Source organism: Biomphalaria glabrata, chromosome 14, assembly GCF_947242115.1.
Source record: "Biomphalaria glabrata chromosome 14, xgBioGlab47.1, whole genome shotgun sequence".
Classification (NCBI taxonomy): Eukaryota; Metazoa; Mollusca; class Gastropoda; family Planorbidae; genus Biomphalaria; species Biomphalaria glabrata.
Window position 1 is genome coordinate 7,161,926 of NC_074724.1, and position 24,411 is coordinate 7,186,336.

Consider the following 24,411-nt stretch of genomic DNA (forward strand, 5'->3'; position numbering starts at 1 on the left):
AAGCGTATGTTAAATTTATTTAAAAAAAAAAAAAGAATATCTCTTATAGAGCAGTTATTTGCTTTTAAGAAATAATGAATGTTAGATTTTAAAAAGGGTATAAATAATTAGCCTGCCTATTCCCTCTTCCCTCCTACTAGATTTATCCTAATGATAGGCCTTTAGATCTATACCTAGAGACCCAGAGGACGATGTGCAACTGTTCCTAAACATTAACTTATTAAACTCTTCAATGAATCAGACCAACAAGCGGAAATACCCTAAAACGTATGGTGCATTAAAAAAAAATAATTTCCAGTTGTCTTACAAATTTAAATGTATTTCTTTTTTTTTATTTTTTAAAAATTATAAAAAAAAAAAGAGTTTTCCAGTGTAACCAACGACCAAGTATTTGTTTTCCATATGATATACATCAACTGTGCAATTTGTATGAAAATTATTAGAGTCGTTTTTGAGAAGGTTTTAGTTTCCAAGAAAGTACGAGCTCAATATCAATAGAGGTATTGTGCTAATAAAGATAAGTAAAAATTAACTAGAAAATAAATTATCGTTAAAAAAAAATAACGATTCCTCCTTTATAAATCGTACAAGACATTTTTTCTCTTAATAATAACTAATTAATTTTAAACTTATCAAAAATATATTTTTCCCCACCCATAATTCCATACCTCTTCCCGCCCCTAAAGTAAAAAAAAATGGACTGTATAAATCTACAGACTTAATAATATTGTCAGTGTTTAGTCTTGGACGCCATAGCCTGTAGAGGATTAAGATTTTCTAGTCCAGCGGTTCTCAACCGTTTTAGCTCGGCGACCCCTTAATATGATTCTTCACTAGGCGGCGACCCCCAACCATCATATTATTTTCGGTCTTAGGCCTAAGTAGGCCCTAAACGTGATTTTGCTAATGTTATAAAATCATAATCAAATTCTAAATGTATGATGTCTTTAAGCTTTATATCATTGTATAAAAATGTGCTTAAACTGCTAAAAAAAAATGTTATGACTTTCATTTATTTACTTATCTATTGCATGTTTATTATATTCATGTTGTATAATTAAGTGACAATATGAAATGTATGACTAAGTATGTAAAACGTTAGCCTACAGTCGTTGATACAGTAAACTGCTTCACCAGTTGAGGAATTCTAAGGACAGACTTTGCAAGATCACATCGAATGCCATCTTCAGCATCAGTCTATTTTTGAATATAGACTTGATAACTAGCAAACTGAAAGAAAACTGTTTCGCAATGAAATGTTGTTGGAGTTGGAAGAAGAAGGCGCAAAACAATCTCAGATAGAACTGGAGATGTCAGCAATAATTTGATTCAGAATTATAGAACTAACATTCAAAATAAATAATTTTAAGCTGCATCGCTATTGATGTAATGCTGGTGGCAATGTCTTCTTTGCTAATACATATCCATGAATCTTGCAGTGAGTTTCGTTGCAGACACCACAATGTTTTTTCAAGGGATCTTATAGTCTCGAAAAAATGAACCGACTTTATTAGATATAACGTGCTTTAGAGGTTGTTTCAAGAGGTTTGTAAAATAGAAGCTCGTCTTGAAAATCACGTAAGCCAGTAATTGTGAACAGTTTGAAACGTCTGTGAATTCATCAAGCTGGATGCTAAATATTGGAAGCGGAGAAGATATATCATTTCCTGAATTACCTGATCGATAATATCTGCAGAACTATTCTCAATGGTAAAAGTGGTAATAGATAAGAAAATTGAACTAAATTTAGTAACGAATTTGACTCCATTCATTACTCGAACAATGTCTTTGGCCGCTTGCAATTTTATCTCCTTGGCAATGGTGTGAGATTTCATAGCTCTGTCAATTCAAAGAGAAACCAAATAAGAAGCTATAACGGCTTCTGTTTTGATTACGAGTTAAGATTCCTTGACTCTGTCAGCTTTAAACCTAAACTACCGGAAGTCCTGATCGTTCTGACGTCACACAACCTTGCCGCAAAAAATCGTCATTATATTTACTTTTGTAACATTCTTTTGTTCAAGATCCATGTAATTGTAATGTTCCGTAAAAAATATATTACCTTCAATAACATGGACTAGAAAGCAATTACTTATTAATAGTTTCAATTAATAGTTTCAAGACGAGCTCAAATCTTCACCATTGAAATAATGTTTGATTCCGCCATGGAGTTAAGCAAAGCGTTTTAAAAAAGAAGTAACTACCAATGGAAAAATATATCAACCTACAAGCGATGATGTTACAATCACTAAAGATGCCCTCTGTATCGTCTGGTAATAAGTTCATGTTTTTAAATGTCTCGCCCCCCCCCCCCCAAATTTTATTTCATTTAATTGATGCTTCAAAATCGTTTAATGAGTTATTTTATGTGGTGACCTAATTAGAGTAATATCCCTTTACTTTATACGCTAGATTATATTTGTTTACCTTCTATGGTACACATTTGTATTTTTACACACAAAAAAAAAAATTTGAATGTAAAATTAACGAAAATCAAACTTTCCGATGGTCCTAGGCGAACACTGGCTAATAGTAATTCGACCCCAAAAGGGGTTGAGACCCACAGTTTGAGAACCCCTGTTCTAGTCCTTTGGTAATTCTTTTACATTAAAATTTAAACGATCAAATTAAGTTTTTTAGTGTGGCTAAATAGTTTATAATTGTATTCCCAAAGATACAAATCAATTGTCCAATTTAGGATTTGAAACCAAAAAAAAAATGAAATAAGAGTGTAATGTATTGTTAATTTTAAAGAATGAGATTACCACTAAACCATTCGTGTTTCCTTGTCGTATTCAGAGACGTTGTTGCAAAGACGATCTCTGTTGTGATTTCTGTTGTTTTTTCATAGGAATCTATAATGTAAAATTTTATTGGAAATTATTTATTCAGGACAAATTAATGTTCTTTAAATGTAGATACAGATAATAAAAGTCGTGTCTTCGAGTCCAAAGATTAGTGAGGAATGCAGTATTTCCAGCGACTTCACTGGAAGTCCCAGCTGTGGCCTACATATTTTTCCACATAACGTGCAAGCATAACCATTGTCCGAGTGGGTGGAGAATTTACAGAGTTGAATAGTAGATAGAGAGAGAGAGAGATATAGGAAAATATATCAATCTATCTATTAATCTATCTCTCTATCTATATATCTATCTATATACGGGAATATATATTTAACAGCATGCATTACTCATTGGTATCTATTCATTTATGTTTAAATATGTATTAAAAAAGAAGGTAATGATTGTCTTTTTCTTAATAATTTATTAGATTTTATTTTTCTATTTGTAAATTTTCTTTTTATTCTTCTGTCCTGAATTGTCTCTAAATTAAGTGATTTTACTAATGGTGTTACTCGAATCAAATTAAAATATTCGTCCTTTATAAGCCTCACTGATCTATTTTTATTTCTCTACTTATCTAGCTGCCCTGGTAAGGAGAAAAGCCGCTATTAGGTTTGTGTCACACTCAGATCTCGAAACTAGAAGAGATATGAAAAATATTATTTCACCATGCGATGCGGCTTGAAAAGTTAAGGTGCAACAGCTAGTTTTCGTTTTCCAAAAGCAATTCGTTTAGTTTATAAAATTAATGATGCAAGCGATTTTTTCATTATAATACACCAATTCTAAAACAATTACGTAAATTAAGGGAGGCAATGTTTTTATATGTTGACAAAGAAGGGTAATTCTATGTATATTTTAAGTGTCACTAAGTCAAATATATTGATAAACTGTAAAAGAAATGTTCACAACAAATATGAATATTAGTTAAAGGTGTTTTTTTCTGGTCAACTAGGTGCTAAAAGAAAACATTTATTTTTATTTATAAAGGCTAAGAATGTACTTGGTATGTAAATATCACACACATTTTTTAAAATGAACTTTTATGCATCGACTTTCGTGCAGTACCGTAACGTCGCGGTGCCTCGGAAAGGAAGATCATTGCTTATTTTTTTTTTTAAACAATCTGATTTTATTTATTTTTTGTTTAGTTCCCCATCAGGATAAAAGTTGCTTATTTCTGTGCGTTTTGTCTGTTGATCGGTCTGTCCGTCAAGGTTAGATAAAAAAAAATAACAACAACAATAAATGTAATTAAGAATCTGATTTAACTTTTAATGTTCATTCCGAAACATCTCTATAGAGTTAAGTATCTATAATACATTGTGCCGGATGGTTTTGTGAAAACAAATCAATGTCAACGAATGTGTGTTTGCTCTTCTAATTTATATTATATTTTATTTTCGTTCTTAAATGTTGTAAAACACTTGATATGTTGTTCCGGTTTTTTAATGTAAATGTAAATAGCATATAAATGATAAATGAAAATCTTTATACTGACATATATTTCATTAACTATAAAGTTGTTCCGGAAATTGTTACATAAAAAATAAATTATGTCAAATGATTGTTTGAAATCGCATCATTGACTTACATTACATCTGCATTCTTTGAAAATACGTCACTATAGTTTAATTATCGATATCAAATCGTTCCGTATTTTCAACTTAAAATATATAGTTTACAGTACACTAATTATAAGATTTGAAAAAATACTTTAAATAATTTTTTTTGATATTATTGTTCTTGACTCGACACCCTATCTACTTGATATATATTTTTTGTATTTGTTTTTGCTTTTGTTATGTGAACTGCGATTACGGACAGTTAATGTCCCAAAAACGGTTTGGCACAGTCAAGCGTTTCGCTACACACATTTGCCACCAGTCCGCTATTTCTTTTGTAATTGGCACACTTGAGTGTGGAAACTGGCTGAACTTTCTCTAACATCGATACAAAAACAGGTACTCAAAAACAATTCTTCTCGTTGTGCTATTGGTCAGGGATCTTTTTCTCCTTTGCTTTGTCTTGTCTCATTAGGCTCGTCAATAATACTTTAAAGAAACTTCAAAGAAGCAACCATAATGACATCAATTTCAATTGATATTTAATACACAAAAACACAAGTCCGGGATAACAGAAACAACTAACTACCAAATTCTAACATGAAATCGCACATTCAAAAACAACACGTGCACATTCAAGCCTGGGAAAATAAATAAAGAGATATAACTCTTTCATATTTAAATAATAATAAAGAAATAACATTTTCAACCTTACCATACCTGCCCCTGACACTATCCCAATGAGGTGACAATCCAATACAAACCCACGCAATGACTAACAAGATCTTAATCAATTTATGCTTAAAGCAAATAGTGGTATTCAACCATTCTAGAATTCCACAATACTACCACTACTTATATAAATGTCGTATACTTAATTATATGGACAAAATATAAATTGTATTGTATTGCATTGGTGAAACGTTTCCAACAGTTTCGAAAAAAAAGCAATCGTTCCTCATTTATCAACAAGAACATTTTTAACGTTTCCGCCAAATGATTAGTGTTATAGAAGTTACACAGCATTTTGTTTAATTTTTAATAGACACAAAAATTACCTTGCGTTTGAAATGCAGAAGTTTTTCCATATTTTATATCACCTTCAGTACCAGTAATGTTAGGGTACATAGTCACATTGACATAATATGATCCATTTTCAGGATTTTCAGATCTAAAATAGCACGAAGATAAGTAATAGTCGCCATTTTCGATCTCTGTATGTCTATAAGTTACAATTCCTTTTATTTCTTCAGTCTAAAATAAAAAAAAAATACAAATGGCTATAGAATAAACAGAGGGTACATTTTATCGAGAAAAAAAAACTGTATAAATTTAAAAATCAATGGAATTTTTTTGTGCGTATGAGACAAGCACACGGTTTGATAAAGATTATGCATAACTATTTTCAGTGAGGCAGGTTGTTCTGTTTACTAGATAAGTGATACAGGTGATCTAAATGATGTAAAAAAAAAAAGTTTTTGAAAGAGGTGTTTTGTTTTGTTTTGTTTTACATTGTTTCGGATGTTTCTTCAGAGTTTAAGATAGTTTACTTCCTAGTCCAAACCTCCCGCAGGACGACGGGGGATGAGAGCGGGCAGGGTTTGAACCCTCGACCGTCGATAAATCCGTACGAAAGTCCAGCGCGCAAACCGCACGACCAGGCAGCCATCCTGCAGGTGTGTTATAAAGCGGATTGTTCAGACACAAGAAATACAAAAATTCCTGTTTGTAAGGAGCGGGGATGGTGTATAGGAACAATACTAGAATTTTCTGACCTAAATTACGTGTGTCTACAAAGGTGTTTTAAAGCGGGCAATCCTAATTTAAATAAAAAAAAATAGAGAAATAATGTCAATTGTTGAAGTGTTGGCATTTTTTTTTACATGTAATATTAATTTCTCCCAAATAGACTTGATTTGGAAAGACCCATTTCATAATGCGCCCCTGACACATACAAGCTCTCATATTTTGGGTCTTTTGATTTTAGTAGCACTTTTATTTAGAGAAGATGACTAAAAAAAATCTTAGTAAGAAATTTCTAATAGGTAAGAAAAATATTTCTACAAAATTGACAATTAACACGTTACTTTAATACCCCAAAGACACATCAAATGAGTTATTGTGTAAAAAAAAGTTTTTTTTTGAGTCGTTTTTCAAAAGGAAGTGAAAATGACGTAAAAACTAAGTACATTTAGAAAACATAAAAAAAAAATGTTTAAAAAATACATAACATTTGTATATGCTTTACATGTAAAATGTGGCCTTTTGGAAATACCATAAAGGAAATACAAAAGGTTTGATAGTATGCTTGCAATGTTTTCGTGAATAGTGGTACCAAGGTCCTGATTCTGTCAACAATTGTTCGTAGTGAGCATCAATCGAATACATACGACAGTTCAAGAGATTTCGAGATGAATGAATCAGTCAGTGAATCAGTTAATGAGTGTTTTTTCGTGATATATATATATATATATATATATATATATATATATATATATATATATATATATATATATATATATATATATATATATGTGTGTGTGTGTGTGTGTGTGTGCGTGTGTGACATAGAATTAGACCTCACCACATAAAGAGAAATGGTTACCAAGATCAAGGATAAAAACTGAAAAAAAAAAAACATGGGTCACAACTGTGAAAGAAAAGCGTGCCATACAAACAAAATTTGCTGGCTCCTCTATGACCTTAGCGAAGGCCACCTTAATATGCCTTATAGGTCGACTGGAGTGTCTCTCCAAAATAGGGCTTTACAGTCACATGAAAAATAGCAATAGATGAACCATAGTGGTTCTATGACTGAAGTAGTTTAACAAACACACACCTACACACACACACACAAATACATATATATATATATATATATATATATATATATATATATATATATATATATATATGATATTGCTTATATATGTATTTGCTAAGTAGTTATTAAAAAAATGGCTATTTTGTTCCAAAAACTTAGAATATGCTATTGAACTTTTAAAACAAGGAGTTCACTTAAAGAAGGCAAAAATTAGACTTTTACATAAACTTACAATAGCTTTTTCTAGTTTTTGAGACCTAAATGTTTTAGACAGTAGGATTGATGGATACATAGCATTTTTTTCTATAAGTGGCACTTCTAAAATATGTGCAATAAAAGCTTCGAAAACGTATTTTGCAGTGCTTAAAAGAAAAGGAAAAATAAATTATTATTTGCTTTTACAAAATGCATAAATAGTACATATTACTATGATATGTGTATCAGATACACAGACAATCCAATAAATACAAATTCCCGTAAATTTCTTTTTATAAAATGTATTGGAAGTATACTATCAATTAAACTAGTAATTACTTACATAATTGAGTGTAACGTCGAATTTGCAAAAGGCCTTTGGAAATACTTTCTTTAAAACACATGTTATATTGAAATCCTCCATAGAAATGTTTGTAAAACATTTTGGCTGATCAAAAATAGCTGAAATGTATATATATATATATATATATATATATATATATATATATATATATTAAATTTAATCGGCAAATATAATAAAATATTATTCGATATGCATGAGAGATTATTAAAAGAATTACAAAAGGACTAAAATAAATGCTTTTTACTTTAACAAAAGACTTTCAGTTAACATTGAGCAAGTTTGTATATTAATTACTTTAAAAGCTTAAAAGGTAAGTCTAATTATATAAATGACCTTGATTGCAAAGATTTAGAGATACTAAAATGGTACTTAAATTCGTAAACACATTTCGTTTACTTTCAATCTAAAATACTATTAGACGACTGCACTGCCCGTTGTGTTGTGTGTTATTTGTAGCGATGGGAAGTAAACTAATTTTTTTAGTTAAACTAAAACTAAGTTTGAACTAAAAAAAAGTAATTAAACTTTTAGTTAACCACAAATTGAAAAAAATTAGTTAAACTAAACTAAGAAACTTTTAAAAGTTAAACTTTTACTAACTATTTTGACCTTTTTTAAGGACGAAACAGCCAAACATGAAAAATATAAAACACAAATCCAATCTCTTTAGCAAAATGTAATTTTTAATAATATAAACATTTATTTGTGCACATGAAAAAAGATTTAAACGTCTTTATGGGATAGATGTAGATCTTAAGAGAATCACTAGAATGATACTTTTATAGAAAGCAATTAGAAGTAATTGTCCAAGTTCTAATATTTATAAGTTACCTTTAGAAGTAATGATAAAACTGCATGTTGACTCTCTAACTAACTCTAGATTCTAGAATATTCTGGATCTAATATCTTCTACAAACGAAATGATCAGAAATATAATCTGGATCTAGAATTAGATCTAGCTACCAGACCTAGATCAAATAATTAATATTTTAATCTAAAAATAATTTAAGAAATACTAGATTACTAGATCTAGTTACTACTACTTTTACTAATTCTAACATCTAGATAGAGTCTAGTAGATATCTTAGTAACTCTAGATCTAGAGATTTTAGATTATTATAATTATGATTATAAATAGATATGGGTATTTAGATCTATATACTCTAGTAGATAATACTACATCTAGATCTAATAGATCTAGATAGTAGATATAAGTATAATTATAATAGAACTATTTAGAAGTAGATGTAGATCTAGTCTAGATTTAGTTAATTTAGTATTAGATCTAGTATAGTGACGACTATTATTAGTAAACTAGTATTATAGTCTTTATTCTAATTCTAGAATAGTAGAATCTCTAAACTAATAGATCTATCCAGTCTAATAATATAAAGTAATATAGATTTCAATTAATAGATTTATATTATTGACTTATAATTTTAAATTTACGGTAATAGGCGATATTATGCAGCCGACGCCTGATCAGGTTTTTTCTGTGGTCCTACCGTAGACCATACATTTACATCTAGATCTAAGACTAAGAATACTAAGAGTTATACTCTACTTAAGACTAAGAGACTAAAATAATTAAAATAGACTATTATGACTATAGATCTAATAGTAGAAATAGACTAAGACTCATTTATTATATAATAGACTAGACGTCATTAGACTCTAACTCTAGATGTATCTAGATCTAGTAAAAAGTTTTAAAATAAAAAGAGTTGACATTTCTTTTAGATCTATAGTAAAGCAAAATTTTTTGCCTGCAGCTATACAGGAACACACTGGTGTTTAATAAAAAGCAGCAAATGTAGATCTATAGATACAAGGAATTATCAGGATTTATCAAGCAGCGAAACTTGCAAGAAATATAACGAACACGTTTATTTTTCTCGCCTTTCAAATACATTGAATAGGCGGGAATAGCGACCATTATAGGGTAAAGGTCAAAAGGCTTTCTAGTGACCTGTGCACCCTCTAGTTTTTTCTCCTCTCTATTATTCATTATATATATTCTCCAAATTACATAGTCGACATAGATCTAAATATTCATTGGTATGTATGTTAAAAAAAGTTTGTAAAATTTGTAATCAAAATTTTTAGTTTGTAACTAAAAAAAGTAATTAAACTAGGATTTTAACTAAACTTTTTTTTAAATTAAACTTTGGCCTTAACTTTTTTTTTTTTAGTTAAACTAAAAGTTAGCAACTTTTTAGTTAACTTTTGCCCATCACTAGTTATTTGTAAGATGATTTTTTTTTTAATTAAAGTCTAGCATTTTGTTACAAATGAAATGAGGTTGCTTGTAAGAGTACCCCATGTTACATATTAATGGGGATCGATTCTAAAGAGCATCCCACTCAATATAACAAAATTTTTATCAATTAATTTACCTATTCGTGGGTACAGCTAAGAATATTCAATTAGAATTATAGCTAGACTTAGGTACAACAGATCAGTGTTAAAAGTGTGCTAGCACGTTCGTCCAGAGGTGTACTGGTCCCTTCTTGTACTGCCTAGGTTATTAGGTATAACCTCCAGGTATACATTTCAACTAATGTATGCAACAAAAGACTTTACAAAGCCGCAGGCAAACATATATACAAAGTTTATTTGCATGAGTAAAATAAATGTGTAAATAAATGGCCATCAATTCACAGGCCGACACAACAAAAAGTAAACAAAAGATACTCAAAAATAGTATGAAACACAGCCCTAGTCATATGTTACACTATCGTCACATTCTGGTTATCAAAAATAAAGGTCACAGGCCTCAGGTCAACACATGACAACTTTTGACCATTCTGGGGTTACAAGCTTCTGGCTCACACTAGCCACTTTTAGCAAAAAAAAAAGACAACAAAAGGGTCATGATGAACTATAGGCTTCAGGGAAACCTATGAGCATACAAGCTTCATAGAATCTCACCTATAGACATCCGTTTGGTAAAGCCCATCTGATGATTCAATACAGGTTGAATCCCTCAGAGAAAGGTTTCAAAAATATGTCACGTTTGGGAGTACCCCAGGATGCAGAACATCAGGGTAAAAATATACTGCCTGAAAATCATTTGAGGCTATATCTATTAATAAATACATTATATAAAATACAATAATACTAAAGATATACTTAGACCAAAGATCTCCAGAGCAGGGCACAATTCTCCAAGTACCCCATGACACACGACCACTAACAGAAAAAAATACTATTCACGACACAGGTCAAGTGGTCAAGCTGGTAAATCAGGAGCAAGTGGCAACTAAGCACAGTTTGCAAGGCCTTTTATAAACTACATAAGGGGAATCACTCATAACCATACAAGTCATCAAAAATAGTTAGTTCCCCATTATGTCACAATTTCAACAAACTATTGACAAAATTGCAAAAACTTGATGACAAAAAGGATGCATAGAGATGCGATAAACTTATGGTGTCATCTTTTTTTTTCTTACCTCAAATGACTTTTCCATTAAAAAAAATATTTGAACTTCTTTACAGTAAACGATAACTACCTTTTTTATCTTAAAAAAAATATTGTCTATTCTTGATTTAAAATTTCGTTGCTTATATCATCCTATTAGCAATCATTATATGCATTACAATTAATAATAATAATAATAATAACTTTACAATCCATTTTTTTTCTACAATATTTGTATGACATCAAAAAAAAAATAAGTTTAGAAAACAAAATATACATTTGCACCAGTCTCTCATATAAGTTCAATTTGAAATGTTTACATCGTACAGTTGAATTGTATTTAATGATTGGAATATCAGGGGAACAAAGTTTTTTTTTGTGTCGGTTTGTTTCAGTAATCGTTGTCTTTTATCTCCTTTGTGATGGTAAAATCAAAACATTCTGAAACATGCAGTGTTTTTAAATTTCTAAAATCATTTTAACTTTTTAATTAATGTTACACATAAACAGTTGTTGTTTTTTTTTAAAGTGAACTTACCAGCAGCATTAAGGATTTATAAAGTTTATATTAATTTTTAATGTTCAGATTTTCATTCTAGGCAGTGATACGGAAACTTGAAATACTACAAATGTGAGCACTATAAAGCGTTGCAATCATCTTTTTGCTAATACTAAAGGGGAACATTTTTCTGGGTAATCATAACATTTGTTCGCATTTTGCTGATAAATAACTAGATACACACTTAATGTTAATCAAACATTTTTGCTTATTAGACAAAAAAAGTACCTTACGAAAACCATTTAATGTATACTGCTAGGTTTGTTATCACGAATGAACAATACAATCTTTAAAATCTATAAACTTCCTTATTGCGGTAATGTTCCACGTATCACCATATAAAATACATTGTCAAGGAAAAATTAACAATTCCTAATTGGTTGCTAAAATAAGACTTTTGGATAAACAAACTTAAATATGAGCTCAAACTCAGCAATAAAAAAATCATGATAGCACTTTTGATAAGTTCTAAATGATAAAGTGATGAATCCAACTAAAGTTTCAAGGATCTAAGTATTTTCCATTTCCAATTTGGCTAATAATCAGGCTAATCATAAAAAGGGTATCTGCTTTTCATAAAACAGATTAAAAAAATGAACTTATTATCTTGTTTCACTGTCCAATAGTTTCAAGCTCAGATCTGATTTCGGCGACCTAATATTTGCATACCATCTTGATTGGGGGAGGAGCTAAGATGGACTAGTCTTTGCACTACCTTTGAAATATGTCTATTACTTTTCCGTTGTAAATTTCAGATTACGTTGAATAAATGAATACTGGACTCTTAGCCGAATTGTGTATTAAGCTTGTGGATGAATACATTGGACAACATGCTTTTGATACTGGGCAGTAGGTACTAGTTAGTAAGGGCTGAGCACATAGCATACAAATATATCAGTAGGCAGGGGCGAATAGCTAATTGCTCGGCACATATGGATAAGCTTGTCAAATATGCTGAGTTAATAACATATTGACAAATATTGCATCACTTAGCATTTATTATCGGCGATAGTTTGTCCGCGCTATTTTTTCAGTAGTAGCTCAACAAATAGCATGGTCACTTATCACAGAGTCATAAAACTAAAACTGTTTAAATGGTTTACAAAGAATACTATACTAATGGAAGTAGAAGGCGCAAATCGGGATTTGACTGCAAACATTTGATTTGTGTAGCTGACTGTCACGTACACAGTATCTATATTTAGCTCGTCAGCGACCTCGGGTGATTCCATCCCGCGGCAGAATAAATGTGATTGGTTTTGAAATATTAATTGTTGTACATTGAGCTGCATTTACTGGTTGGTCTTGCAGTGTAGCGTTGTTGATCACGTGATTACGCTCTAGAGCTCGGGAAAGGGTCTAGATTGCGCCAGTCTTGAATGGAACGTGTTATAAAGAACATGCACTTTTTGTATTAGAACTCAATTATATTACTGTGTAGATCAGTTATTTTATTCAAGTACATTTAACCATTGTAATTAATTGTGAATAGCTTTTCAAGTTCTGAATTAAAGTAAGTGTTTTAGACTAAGAGAAGTTTCTTCATTGAAATAATAAAATACTTAGATCGTATTGTTAAATATTAACTTCTAGATCTAGATGATCCTCTTATCAACTGGCAACTTCTAGATGATCATCCTATCAACTAGCAACTTTTAAATCCTCGGCAATCACGATCATTGATGGTGTGAGATAGATCAAGATAATCTTCAACGTGGCATCTATGATAGCCTCTTCATAGATCTTGACATCTGACATCCACAATTGATGATTGTGACACTAACATTGAAAATAAATCATTTAGCGTAACGCCTCTGGAACATATTCTGGAACTGCTGTCCCGTGATGCCAGGTTGATATGGCAAGAGTGATGACATTTTTTCGTCACTTTTAAAACATGGCATACTACTAATTAAAAACGAAATTGCTTTTCAAGTGCGTAATGACGTCACCAAATAATATATGATTCCTCAATGCATTATGCACTTACTTACATTAATTGAAACTGTTGAAATATTTATGCTGCGACAATTATAATGTATGAATCGTTCTACTGCACATGTCTCAAACATCTATACTATTATAACATTCAAGGAAAAATAGCTTTCAATAAAAATATATTTTTTCGATGGTCTTCTGCGAACCCTGGTAAATCGTCATTCGATCCCCGATGGGGTCCAATTCCACAGGTTGAGAACCCCTGTTCTAAATAATACATATGCATTATATACAACACCTAGGCAAAGTAGGAAATTGAGAATTGATTTCGTACTTTGCCTTAAATCTTTAATATCCTAAATAATGGGTGGTGGATAAGTGGTTAAGCCTTTCGCTTCCAAACCTGAGATCGTGGGCTCGAAACTTGGTGAAGACTGGGATTTTGAACCTCGGGATTTTTAGGGCGTTCTTGAGTCTACCCAAGTCTAATGGGTACCTGAAAGTTAAGGTGGTTGGTCATTGTGCTGGCCACATAACACCCTGCTCATAAACCGATGGCCAAATAAACAGGTGACCTTAACATCATCTGCGCCATTGGTCGCAAGGTCTGAAAGGGGAAACGTTACTTTTTTTTATTCTAAAGAATGCGGATTTCGCCATTTGCCGGTAACATAAATATATGAAAACTAGCACAGGCAAATACAATGTGTGTTAGAAATAGGCAGTTTACTTACCAGACACACAAAAAAATATGGAAAGTTAAATTTAGTAGCAGGGAAAGAAGACTTCAGTGAATACTATTAGGCATATAGATAAAGCCCTGAGGCACCGTTTTATCAATACATTTAAAAAAAAAAGATTTCATCCAACGACTAGACTGAGCAAGAAGCTCTTCACCCCAAGTTCTGTCAGAGGGTTCTACATTGACAGAAACCATTTTGGTTTAAACTGGGTGGGATCGTGTCTCATATGTAGCCCACGGTCTTCGGATGTCAAGCGCTAAACACTATGGCATTCTTCATATTCTTATACTGTAACTGCCACAATTCAATGAGACGAAAGCCATACTAGCATTGTCCATTGTCGAATATCCCACTTGTGAACAATGTGACGACTTGTTTGACTGGATAGAAGAGCTATGTTTCATACTCACCCCGAGAGAGATAAAGAAAAATAAAAAGCTCACTTAGGTTAAACTCACTGTGTTTCGCTGCCTGTTATTCATCCAACGAGGTCCCACGTTAAGAATATGAAAATTCCCTGAGGCAGAAGATAGATCTTTGCTCCTCCAAGTCGTGATTACAAATAAAAGGGAGCACTTAAATTTGAAAGCAAAATAATCTCAAAATGGCGGATGAGAGAAAGTTTTAGGTTAGGGAATTATACATTTTGATAAAAACTGTCTCTTTGATCAGGTAAAAAAAAGATATTAGAGAAAGACTTGATGTCCCAGTGTGTGCCGTAGAAATACAGTTCACTATGAACTCCAGACGAGGATGTGTTATGTGTTTTTAATACTCTGTCTGCCTTATTAAGAACATCTGCTACTTCTGTCCGAGAAATTCCATCGTTGTTACAGTTCTTATATCAACTCTTTTTGTTTGGTAACAAGTTTTTACACGTTAATTCTCCTACACCCAATATTGGATTAAGTTAAAAATTCACACAATTATTTCTTGTACTTGACAAAACAGATATCAATTTTTAAAAATATTTTATCATATATATTTTTGTTTATTTGTATTGGAAAAGGCAAAGAAAAAGTACTTGACAGATGTGGCGATATACATTGATTTAGCCCATTGTATTAGTTGTGTAGAGAATCAGGTCGTCCCTTATAAAGTTTGAATTTATCTATAGATATCTATAAACATTTTTTTCATAACCACTTTGCCAGCACAGTGGTTAATGTGTTGGATTGAAAAGTTTGGCAAGGCTTGAGCCCTAGAGTTCCAATTCCGGTAGTGTGACTTTTAAAAAAGCATTTAAAAAGCGATTATAGTAGCATTTCTCTGTGTAAAATTACCGTGATTGTTTTTTTTATGCATTTTAATGCAAATTAAGCACTCCAGATGCTTTGAGATTTGCCATAGGGGTTTTGATTTTAACCACCCCCCCCCCGCCTTTCAGCGGGGTTTAAAGCTAAAAAATACCTCTTAAATATATATATATATAAAAGAAATTACAAACTCTAAAATCTATGATCGTAACCAAAGATATTTTGTGTTTACCTCCCTTTCAGCTGGGTTTAAACTAAAAAATACCTCTTCAGAATAAAAAAAAGCAAAGATTCTATGAGCGTAGCCAAGCCAACTGGAGTTTTAAGTTTGAACCTCCTATTCCAGAGGGCTTTTTTAAAAGTTTAAAATCTTAAATGTTATTCTTAAGCATACTACAGTCACCAATTTCTATGAGCGTAGCTTAGAGGGTTTTGAAAATGTTAAAACAAAATTCAGAGATTTTTATTTTAGAACTCCCAACAAATGATTTTGATGATACAATTTCTCTTTCGAATTAAAAATCTAAAGCAAACTACAATCACCTAATTCAAAAGTGTATCCAAGGGAGGTTACAAATTTTTACCTGTGGCTGGGCTCCATTAAGAAAGTGCAATGAATAGCCATCTGCCGAAATAGAAAAATGTGACTTAACAAAGATAGCTAAGACGGATTTGAGAAGTCAGTTATAGAGATTGGGTCTTGATCAAGGAAATCTTATGCCGAACTGCGAGTCGACCCATTAGTAAGGTTGTGACAGAGCGCCTTATGAGGTTTGCGGGACATGTTCTCCTACAAAATGAATTACGCATAATAAGGTTGATATGACATAAATGCCATTACGAGAAAAGCGCAAACAAGAACATCCTAGAATAACTTGACGCCACACTTTTATGGAGGTCCTCAGAGCAGGTTGAAAGAGGCTTCAGACATTGCCAGTGAGAGATTTTTATGGAAGCAGCTTGCCGCCAAATGCGCGAACGACGCGAAGGATCTAAGTCAGTAACAATAGCACATAATGTTTTTGAAATAAAACTTTTTATAGCAGAATAATGTACTGTAGATAGCTTGAAATATGCTTTTTGTTGGCTTTCAATACCCGAAATAGTGCTTGGCGGTGAGGCTCCGCCCTGCGATAGAGGAAATTACAGAGCGAAACCAAACCAGTTTGCAGACAAGGCTGGAAGTCTTTAATTTTCACACTAATTCCTGGAAGAACTTATTGCAGGGTACAACAATAAACGTCCTCCGAAAGCATAAAGGGTCAGAATGTAATAAAGATTAATTAAGTACACACACAGACACGCAAACATACACACACACACACATATATATATATATATATATATATATATATATATATATATATATATATATATATATATATATATATATATATATATATATATATATATATATATATATATATATATATATATATATATATATATATATATATATATATATATATATATATATATATATATATATATATATATATATAGGGGGGAATGAAAAAATTCCTCCCCAAACACCCCCCACAGTAAAAAAATCCTGGCTACGCCCAAGCTTTGAACTATTATGATGTGTATTAATCTATACATTTACTTAACCATTTGAAATAGTCATGTAGAGTGGTGCAAAAGCAGTAGGAAAAAGCAAAGAAGAGCTGGCTTCTAACGGCCTGATTGAACTGAACGCCTACTCCGTTCTTTCTGATGCACTGGCTGTACTAGGGGGGAGCTGTACGGGGGACAAATTTTAGTAAAGAGATCACACACTACAAATGTATGTATTAGTTACGTTAATACTAATTATTTATATTTCAACCAATTTTTAGATTATTTTTCCCCTCCTCTAGTATATTGGCCGATTTTGTGGGGTAGGGGGGAAAAATGGCATCGATCCCTCCACCAATAAACTTTCGAGTAAGGGGCTGTCCAATTTATCTGTTGACCTAATCAATTATATATCTATATGATGAAAACTTGTTATTGATATTGTTGTAAACTTGCCCTGCACCTGTGCTTGTGGTGTACAAGAGCGCACTATTGATCCAGAACAGGAAGGCGTTAGGGTAGAGAAAAGGACAGTGTAACAAGAGATTGTGAAGAGTCTGTTGAAGAGTCTTTTGTGCTGCCTGAATGTTGTAGTGGGGACCTAGAGCGAAGTGGGGAAGGCTGTCGTTGGTCCGTATTCAGGTTGCTAGTAAAATAACCGGTAGAATTAGTAATAAGACTTTTGGAAAGCAGAAGGCTGTTATGTGTTTGTCGTGGTAAATAAAACACATTTATGTATTTACTGTAGAACCTCGTTGAGATTTATAACAATTGGTGTCGAGAAGTGGGGAGAGGAAGACCTATGTACAAAACATTGAACGATTCCATTTTTGGTTAAATCAACATAAGTTTTGGTTTTAGTTGATCAACGTTATGATACTGAATGGCGTCTAAGAAAACACTTAGTCAACTGTCATTACAGGAACTCAAAGGGAGGGAGCTGAAGGTGAGCGGCTACAATTAGGCACTTAAGTAGAGTCTTAGGCAAAGCATGATAGAGGAATAACAGGACCCGGTGACCTATGTGTTTGAAATAGAACTGACTATGATGGAGCTTTGGAAAATGATACAAGAACAAGGCATTATAAATAAAGGCATAGAAAACTTAAAGAATGAAATTATTAAATCATTAAAAGAATGAAAGTACAAAAGAAATAGGTAATTACCTGATCTCTTTAAAATTATGTGTGTCTGAATTGAAGAAGGATATAGACGATTCCAAACAACAATTAAGAAATGAGATAACTGGGCTAAGGTCACAAATGGTAGGGGATTTAGATTCTAAAATGCAACTACTACGTAGTGAAAGGAAGGCGGAGCTGAAAAAGAAACAAGATGCTGGGGCCACTGTGAATGAAGTGACTGTGAAGACTAAGCCGCCGGTGGTTTGACGGTTTTGTTTAGTGGTCGGTGTTCCGATTGCATTTTGAAGCGGCGGCCAAAGTCAACTAATGAAATACTAAGGCAGAGAAAGCAACTGGTTTGGTATTGGCACTCAGAAGCAAGGTAGCCGCATTGTTACAGACAATGAAGGACCAGACCGACTTCGATGCCATGGTCAAAACGATGGAACTGCGATACGGCGACGAACACTTACATGAAGTTTTTAGAATACAATTGAAATTCCGACAGCAAAGAAGAGGTGAGACACTATAGGATTTAATGGCAGACATTGGGCGTCTTGCCCGCCTGGCTTATCCATTAACAACACCATAATTTTGGGATGTTATTGTTACAGATGCCTTCTTAGATTGCGTGCGACATGCGGAACTTAAGAAGGTCATCCGAATCAGCGGAAAACGCAAAGTAAGTTAAGCCCTAATGTATGCTATGTCCAAAAAATCGGTCAGAGATTCAGCGAGGGCCACGCATTACAGCCGGACGATAAATGAATTGGGGGCTGGTACAAAGACTAGTGGGGGAGGCTATAGACGAAGGACAACCTCAGTAGGATGATCTTGCGCGGCTGGTCAAAAGGGTGGTGGAAGAACTAGGAACAAACAGCAACTCTGTATCAGACAAAATAAAACACCCTTTCGCTGCCTGACTTGCAACACTTTGGTCATATGCAAAGGGATTGTACCAGTGTGTTTTCTGGGTCGTGGACGCCAATCACAAGAAAGGCTGAACGGCAACCGGGAAAACTAATGTCTGCCGGTTTCAAGGAGCGGAAACAGGCAGCACGGTATACAGGAGCTCCAAAAAATGGTCTTTTCTGTCAAAGTGTTGGAAAGAAAAATAATTTTAAAGGTACAAGAAAAATCCGAGGCTGATTTTGTGCTTTTCTTTTGGATACTGGGGCATCTCCGTCAATAATTCAACCCGATTATATTGGAAATCATGAAATGACACAAATGAAAGGTTATACACTGAAAACATAAAGCGGTAAACTAATAACAGTGTTAGGACAGGTTAGACTAAAATTCGAAATTCAAACCCAACCATTCAATCATGATTTCCTTGTCGCCAATGTGACTGACGAGTGTATCCTTGGTTTGGATTTTATGCAAGCATTCGAGTTGTCGTTAAACATGGCAAATGACACTTTACAATATGCTTACTCGAGATTCCACTACTTTAATATATGGGGGAAAGGTTGAAGGAAATGGCGAAGCGATCATCACGAAATTAGTTTAAACAGCGAGAGGAACTGAAAATAGGCTGTCTGTAGGAAAGACTTAAGTGGTCAGTGTTGATCATAGAAAGGTCCTAGTGATAGTCATGAATCTTTACTCACATGAAAAGAAGTTACGATCGGGTAGTTTCGTAGAGATGTAGTTTTCTTTCTAAATAAGATATTGTCAAATTTAGATCATTTTCGCGAGCGATGTATACAACGATATGAGTCAAGATTTTTTAAACAAAACATTTGAAAACGTCTTCGCTATTGTGATTCTAATAGATTTTCTTGTTTCAGAATTGTTGAATCTCTTCCGACTATTGAACTTTATTGTTGCGTCGACTTTGGTGTGGAAAAAAATGGTCCGAGATAGAGATGTACAATGTCCCCTAGTTGCCTCTATTATATGACTGATATGACCATCGATTTTTTTTACTAGGATGAAAATTGCGTTCTGAAAGAAAACACATCACTTTTGCCGATTTTTATATTCTCCCATCTTACTACAAAAAAAAAGGAGTTGAAGATATAAACGCCATAATCTGCGGAGGCCCCGCCCCGAAATCAGACCACTTAGGCTGCAACCCTCCACATCTTCAATTCTATCTCAACGAAGAACTTTTTACAAATATTAAAATTTGTTATTTTAAAATTTCGCACGCAGGCAGCCACAACCATGGCGGCGTTCCTGGTCGCACACACACTGTGATCTCAAATTTTATCATAAGTAAATATAAAATGAAAAAAAAAATGTCGCACCAGGTGGAAGGACGATACATATTCGATCGCCTTTGAAAATTTAGAATCCATACGAAATTGTTCATTATAAGAGTAACAATTAAGATGAGTTCTGAACCTAATAATTTTTTTCCTAATTATCTTTCTCCAACCTCATAGTGATATTCTTTCTTTCGTATAAAAAATTGGGACTTTATCTCACAATATATACTTGAATCCTAAAAATTCTAAAACTTTGGAGTAGAATTTAACTGATCCACTTAATTTCTCCTCCCAATTCCGAATTTTTTGTTAAGAGCTTTGAATTATAGTTCTGTAACTTAACAAAGCTACAAACATGCCTATTTAACAAAATGTACCACTTACAAATGAGCTTTCTTTAAAAAGTATTATTTTTCGATTTTTTTTTTCGATGGTGATCCTCAAAGCCTTAAAATATGTTTGATATCTTATCTTTTTAAGGAAAAAATCTGTTTCATTTTCAATGAAGTAAGGGCAATAAATTCATATTAAAATATTTATCAAGCAAAACATTATTCAAAGGTCCTTTTCGTGCAATGAAGACTAGAAGAAAACGCTTTTGGCGTCGGGGCTACTCCACTGACCACACTGATGAGCTTAGAGAGCTCACCCAGTCACCTTAGCTGTAAAGAGAAGGGCCTCAACATGGCTGTTTTTTTTTATTTTTTTTTTCGGTTTAGATCCTCAAAACCCTAATCTAAATATCTTATCTTTTCAAGGAAAAATCGGTTTTATTTGCAATGCAGTAAAGGCCTGTAAATGAAAAATGCTATTCTGCAGTGAAGGATGCAAGAAAACGCTTTTGAAATAAGGGCTTCGCCCCGGACCTCACTGGGGGAGCTTACAACTCTCATCCAGTCCCTCTAGCTGTCAGGAGAAGGGCCTTGAAATTAATTTTTTTTTTGTTTTTTATTTCGCCGAACATTTTTTTATTCTCATATATATATATATATATATATATATATATATATATATATATATTGTTACGTATTTCTGAATCTTCTGGCTAGAAGTATTAGTTGGCACACAAATAAAAACACAGCAAAGAACTTGACGACTAAACTTTCAGTTTCATATAACACTTTAATGACTATTAACTCTAACAATTCGTTACTGTAACATATAGCGTAGAAGACTGTACAATATCTGTCAGTTTACAGTTAGCTATACTTCGTTGCAATTCATCTCTTCACTTCGTTGCAATTCATCTCTTTACTTCGTAGCAATTCATCTCTTCTCAACTTGCATCGAGCCGTATTCCACAGAACAGACCAACGACACACTTCCCAGTGTCGCTCCAGGTCTTCCAAAGCAGAACCAAGTCCGTACACGTCTTACATCGACTGTATCGACTGTAACGGCTCAAGTCCACTGTAGTTCGATGTATAGACATTTAACGACAGTAGTCCACTCCAGTTAACTCTACCCTAGTTAACTTGCATCGAGTCGTACACATCTCTCTTCTACTGTCTCGCACAGTAGACAACAGTACCGACGACTCACTCACGACTGACTTTCACATTAACTCTCTGGCTTATATAGAGTCCCTAATCGCTTGTCCAAAGTTGCACAAACACGGCTAATATCCTCTGGAATAACACGTGAGGAAAAGTCACATCCTGTCTTTGTTTATACATGTAGATTCCAGAAAACATCGGCTGCAGTGTCATCTTGCCGGGGTCACAAGTTGTGACCTCTATCTGTCACTGGACATTGCTAGTACCATTTGGAATAACATGTAAGGACACGTCACATCCTGTCTCTGTTTATACATGTACATTCCAGGGAACACCCGCTGCTGTGTTATCTCGTCGGGGTCACACGTTAACCTCTTCCTGTCACTGGTCATTTGTAACAATTTATATATATATATTTGTTGGCCTCCTTCAGTAGTAGAACGATTATGGTTCATCTCGCACACTTCCTCTTGTGACTGTGGAGCCCTTTTTTTGAGAGACACTCATGTCCACAAATGTCGCAGGTTTTAGGTGGCTTTTGGTTCGGTGGCCATTATTTTAATTGTACTTTTTTTCTTCCAGAGCTGAGGCCCATGTTCTTTCGATCTGGTGCGGTCTAGAGCTATGTCTTCCCAATGGTCAGTATAAATGTTCTTTGATCTGGTGTCCCGTTTTATTACATCTATATAGCGGAGGTGGGGTTAAATAATATTGTAATTAAGAACCTGTTTTTTTTTAATTTAATTAGTATTTTGTCATTTAGTAGATGTAGGTGATTTTCTTTTGCTTAATTGGAAACATTAAAATTGCATTAAAAATTTAGATATGTAGCTCGAATCCGAGTTGGCAAAATACACATAGACTTGTTTTGTCTAGAAGGCTACTAATATAAAGGAAAGACGAGTATGTACTTTTACAATACAATTGTTAAGTTAAGGAAAAAACTCTAAAGCGTGGGTGGTTAAACGCGATTATCGAAAACGGCCCTAATAATTTTTCTAGAAATGCAACATTTATATATAGTAGGAAATATAATTACTATAAAAGCTATTTAACTAATAAACTAATATCTTTAAATTATATATTTAACTTAATTCAGCATTTTTTTTTTCATACTAATTAATTCAAATTAACAACTCTTAGCTTAGCCCTTAGGACTAGATCTAGAAATCTAGAATCTAGACCTAGTCAAGTCAGTCTAGAGTCTAGTTTTAGTGTTAGACTTAGACTTTAATTAAGGCTTTAGATCTACTAATCATCTACTAATACTACTAATAATAACTAATAGTAATATTCTATATAGTTAATTATACACGTAAATATATTGATCTAGAATTAGATCTAGTCTAGGTCCATATTTTGAATTTAATAAACCATTTCATTTGATTTAATTGTCATTGTAAATTAGCTTTCAATTTAGATTTAGACATAAATTAGGCATTGAAAACCTTAAACTAGATTTAGACTAGACCCCTTTAAAAACTAAAATCAACAAGTCATCATGAAATTGCTCTGGCTATTTATCCTAATAATTACTAAATACATACTAGCTGAACACAGAACCAGATCTACCTTAGTCAACACTAAACTTAAAAAAGAAACAACAGTCATAATCAATCATCACACTTTAGATCAAAGCAACTTAAAAAATAACCTAACATACACATCCATAACACTAAAGAAGATTACCCATCACAAATGGAAGTTCTCAATCAGACACAGCAGAAATAAATACCTATCACTGTTAATATTAATAGCACGAGATGTAGAGTCAAATCCAGGGCCTAGATCTAAAGATAGATGCAACATCTGCAAAAAAGTATGCACCATGAAACATAAAGCCATTCAATGTGACACCTGCGATGAATGGTACCATGCATCATGTCTCCATATGAATACACCTGTGTATTATGCCTTAGGCAACAAAGATGCAAACCCGCACTGTGTACCGTGTGGGTTACCTCAGTTTACATCAGGACTGTTTGATTCCTTTGATGCAGACACTTCTAACCCATACAACATCCTAAACACCATCCCAAACCAAACCCACCAACCACTAGCCAGATCCACTCCTGTTAAACCTAAATCTACTAAAATTAATACAACAGCCTCACTAAACAAACCTACTAAAGAAGTAACACCAAAATACCTTAAAACCTTAGTAATAAATTTTCAAAGCATTAGGAACAAAACAGCAGACTTAGAAATTTTATTAGAATGTGAGAAACCAGACATAATTGCAGGCACAGAAACTTGGCTACATCCTGAAATTTATAATGCAGAAATTTTCAATAGTAATTATGA

At 33.1% G+C, this 24,411-nt stretch overlaps 2 protein-coding genes across 9 annotated transcripts in view; one reads left to right on the plus strand and one right to left on the minus strand.

Annotated features, from left to right (window-relative positions):
• LOC106053398 (uncharacterized) overlaps positions 1 to 24,411 on the minus strand; it is a 55,440-nt gene that overhangs the window by 15,369 nt on the left and 15,660 nt on the right. For 6 of the 7 annotated variants that reach the window (XM_056009914.1, XM_056009912.1, XM_056009910.1 and 3 more), the window contains 3 exons: positions 7,774 to 7,892; positions 5,470 to 5,665; positions 2,766 to 2,855 (listed from right to left, as the gene is read on the minus strand). In XM_056009914.1, coding sequence (XP_055865889.1) covers positions 2,766 to 2,855; positions 5,470 to 5,665; positions 7,774 to 7,892 — 405 coding nt within the window. Of the gene's footprint in view, positions 1 to 2,765; positions 2,856 to 5,469; positions 5,666 to 7,773; positions 7,893 to 10,926; positions 11,157 to 24,411 lie in introns of those variants that run through there. The other variant, XM_056009915.1, reaches the window with a different exon arrangement.
• Positions 13,155 to 24,411, plus strand: part of LOC106076246 (uncharacterized) — a 94,870-nt gene continuing 83,613 nt past the window's right edge. Inside the window, exon 1 of one of the 2 annotated variants that reach the window (XM_056009923.1) lies at positions 13,155 to 13,290. The gene's annotated coding sequence lies outside the window, so the exon portion shown is untranslated. Of the gene's footprint in view, positions 13,291 to 22,689; positions 22,746 to 24,411 lie in introns of those variants that run through there. The other variant, XM_056009917.1, reaches the window with a different exon arrangement.